This window comes from Mandrillus leucophaeus, unplaced genomic scaffold, assembly GCF_000951045.1.
Source record: "Mandrillus leucophaeus isolate KB7577 unplaced genomic scaffold, Mleu.le_1.0 Scaffold510, whole genome shotgun sequence".
In the NCBI taxonomy this organism is placed as follows: Eukaryota; Metazoa; Chordata; class Mammalia; order Primates; family Cercopithecidae; genus Mandrillus; species Mandrillus leucophaeus.
The window spans coordinates 946,485-949,672 of record NW_012105476.1 but is presented as its reverse complement, the minus strand read 5'-3'; the positions used below and the strand labels follow the sequence as shown (position 1 = coordinate 949,672).

General features: G+C 62.1%; 1 protein-coding gene across 1 annotated transcript in view; it reads left to right on the top strand.

Moving 5' to 3' along the window:
* The first annotated feature begins 1,244 nt into the window (after positions 1 to 1,244).
* The window catches only part of LOC105551235 (putative ciliary rootlet coiled-coil protein-like 3 protein), a 99,316-nt gene continuing 97,372 nt past the window's right edge, over positions 1,245 to 3,188 (top strand). Inside the window, 4 exon segments of the mRNA XM_011996401.1 lie at positions 1,245 to 1,461; positions 1,966 to 2,026; positions 2,140 to 2,200; positions 2,336 to 2,491. Of these exon segments, the coding sequence (XP_011851791.1) occupies positions 1,245 to 1,461; positions 1,966 to 2,026; positions 2,140 to 2,200; positions 2,336 to 2,491 (495 nt within the window).

Genomic DNA, 3,188 nt, shown 5'->3' with positions numbered 1-3,188 from the left:
TGCCACTGCACCCCAGTCTGGGCGACAGAGCAAGACTCCATCTCAAAAATAAATAAATATAAAATTAAACACAGGTGGGAGCCCCTGCCACCAGCCCTCCTGAGAGCTGTCACCTGCAGAGGCCACACGGGGTGCCTCCACCTGGCTGGGCCCAGTGCACATCACCTTTGGCCTGGATGTACAGCTTCAGGTCAGGGCATCCCTCCAACACCCCCATTCAGGCCACCGGCCTGCCCCTGAACATGGGCATCTGTGTCAGGACTGACACAGGACTTGCTTCTGGCGTGTGAGGTCTTATCTCCACCTATCCAAGAGGCCCTCTTGGGAAATCACACCAGCCTCCCAGCCTCCTTGCCACTCCCCACCGTCCACAAGTCCACTCAGATGCCCCTTCCCCACTCCACCCACCCTGCCCCCAGCAGGAACTCTCACCAGAGGCCGAGGCCACACCCTCTAAGCCCCTACCCACCTCAGGGGAGTTCAGCGGAGCCCCAGCAGGAAATGCTGCCCCTCCCACCTCAGGCTGAAGCATCGAGGGCAGGGCTTTCCATGGCCACAGGGCCTCCCAGGACTCTGAGGGTGGGCGACAGGCAGTCTTGAGTGCCTGGAGGATCTGGAGGTTGCTCAGGGAGGGGCCCAGCCCATGGAGTGCGTGTCCTGGGTCTGGACCTGGAGCTAGAGGTCATGCTTGGGCCAGAAGCATGAGGCTCAGATGGACTGACCAGGCCCCTGGTCCCCCAGGGACTGTCCAGTGAAGCCCAGCCCGGATGCCCATGGGGCTGTGTTTGGCCAGAGAGCCTGTCCTGTCCCTGCAGGGCCACCCTGGAGGTTGTCCTCAGGAGTGGGGGTGAACAGAGCACAGGCGTTTCTCTGGGAGGGCGCCTTTAGAGTACAGGTGCCTCTGCTTCTTGAATTTCGCCTCTGAGGAGGTAGCCTGGGCCCTCTGCCCTCTCTCGGCAGAGGTGGGCCCTGCAGCAGGAGTGGCTGCCCTCGCGTGAAAGGCTGCCCTGTTCAGGGTCCGCTGTCCACTTCTGTGGCTGTCCCTTCCCCAGAGGGACCCCTGCCAGCATCAGCTCAAGGAGGTCCCAGCTCAGAATGAGGAGCCCCAGAGGGAGTGGAATGGGGCAGAAACGCTGGCATGGCTGCCCGCCAGGCACCTGACTTCATCTGAGACCCCGGGAGGCCCAGGCTCAGAGCCACAGAGCTCTGTGTCTGCAGGGACAGCCGGCCTGGAGGTGGCAGACATGGCCCTGCTTCCCTCTCATAGCCTCACCTATGGGAAGCTGCCCTGCCCTGGCATCCCGACAGCTCCTGGCAGCCTCCGGGGTGAGAAGTTGTGGGTAAGCTCTGCAGACCCTCTACCACGCATGCTGACCGGGGCCTGCTCTCCTCCGGACAGGGCGGCTGGCGGTCCTTTCCGGTTCCAGAGGGTGGGAAACGGTGCAGCTTCCTGGGACGAGGGTGGGTCCACGGGCAGATGACTCTGAAGGGCTCTAGTGGGAGTCAGACCACAGGTGCAAGGCCAGGAAGATGAGCTCCTTTGCCCCTCAAGCAGGCAGCGTCCCTCCCCAGGCCTCAGTCCACCACCTGTGACAACCACTACATTCTTTGACAAATGTTTTTAAAAAGCCATAGTTCTTGAGTCCAGATCAAGGGACACCAGTGATCCACGTGCTACCTCTGCCTGCTGTGTGTCCAGCAAGCACACGGCTCCCCCCGGAGCGAATGCGGGGGGCGGTGTCTGGGGGAAAAGGCCAGCCCCTCCCAGGTGCCGTTGCTCAGGTAGACAGTTTCACCCAGGGCGTCTCCAGGTCGCCAGGGAAATCTGCTTCCAGCCAACAGCGTTCCTTTGTCCCCATAGCAACAGGGTCCTGCACTCCCGTTTCCAGGGAAACCCAGCTCTCAGCGTCCTGATTGCCACAGCAACACCTACGGGCTCAGCTGGCCATACTCTCTCACCCACAGGGCGAGGGCAGCTGGGTGCCCAGGCTTGGGTCGCAGGACTGCAGAGCCAGGTGCCACACAGGTGTGGGGCCCGTGCACCAAGGAAGACCCTGGCCAGCTGGAGGAGACTTGCCAGGGAGCAGAGCCCGGCCTCTGGGGTCCTGCGTTCTGGGCTGCAATGAGCTCTGCCTCCAGCGAGCCCGGCAATGGGGATGCCTCCCAAAAGCCCCTACTGGGGCTGGACGTCGTGATCCAGGTCAGTGGGGCGGTCGCTTCCCTTCTCCCTCCCGAGAGCAGGTTGGACATGGCACAGAGAGGGGGTGGCCAGGCGGGACCTTCCTGGTTCCCGGGGCAATTTCCACTTGCTCACGTGTTCGCCTTGAGCGTGCAGGCAGTCACGGATGCAAGCAGGCACACCTGTACACACACACCGGCAGCCTGCAGCCAGGAGAGAAAGCCTGGGAGAGAGAGCTCTGGGCCGCTGCTGGCTATGGACATTCAGGTGGCCAGCGTCCCTGGCAGCCACAGGCTTGCAGGCTGCACACCGGTGCTGACAGCCCTCGGCACTGACATTCCGGGACCTCTTTCACTGCCCTCCCGTGGCAACGTGTGGGGGCCTGCGGGGCCTCCCTGGGGCAGTGTTCCCATTGCTGTACATTTGTGGGAGGCTGTGGCTTAGCCCTAGTGTCTATTCTGTGGCTTCCAGATGTTCTGGTTCTGTCTTCATAGCACCTGGTGTGTGCAAACAGTGGCTGGGCATTGTCCCGTGTCCCTCTCCCCTCGCCTCCCTACTTCCCAGAGCCCACCTAGAGCCCAGCCTGCGGTCCCACCTCAGACATCCCTCCTCCCTGAACTGCCATCACCTGCTGCTGGCCCCTGCAGCCAGGCCCCACCTCCAACAGACCCCTCGGGATCCCAGGGAACCCCTGACGAACTGGCTTACTCGCGGTTGCTTGTTAACCCAGCTCTTAGCATCTCAAAACTACGCCACGGCAGGCTGACACGGCCCTATCCAAACAGTACAGGTCACCTGAAAGGAGAGATGGCCACAGCTGGTGCAGGTGACTGAGTGACAGGGTAGACCCAGGGTTTGCTCACACACAGGGCCGCACGAGGACTCAGGGCAGGATATGTGAATCAGGTGATGCAACGAGACAAAGAGATGCCATGGGGTGACCTCTATCTCCTCCACCTGGGGTGACCTCTCACCTCCACCTCCTCCACCTGGGGTGACCTCTGACCTC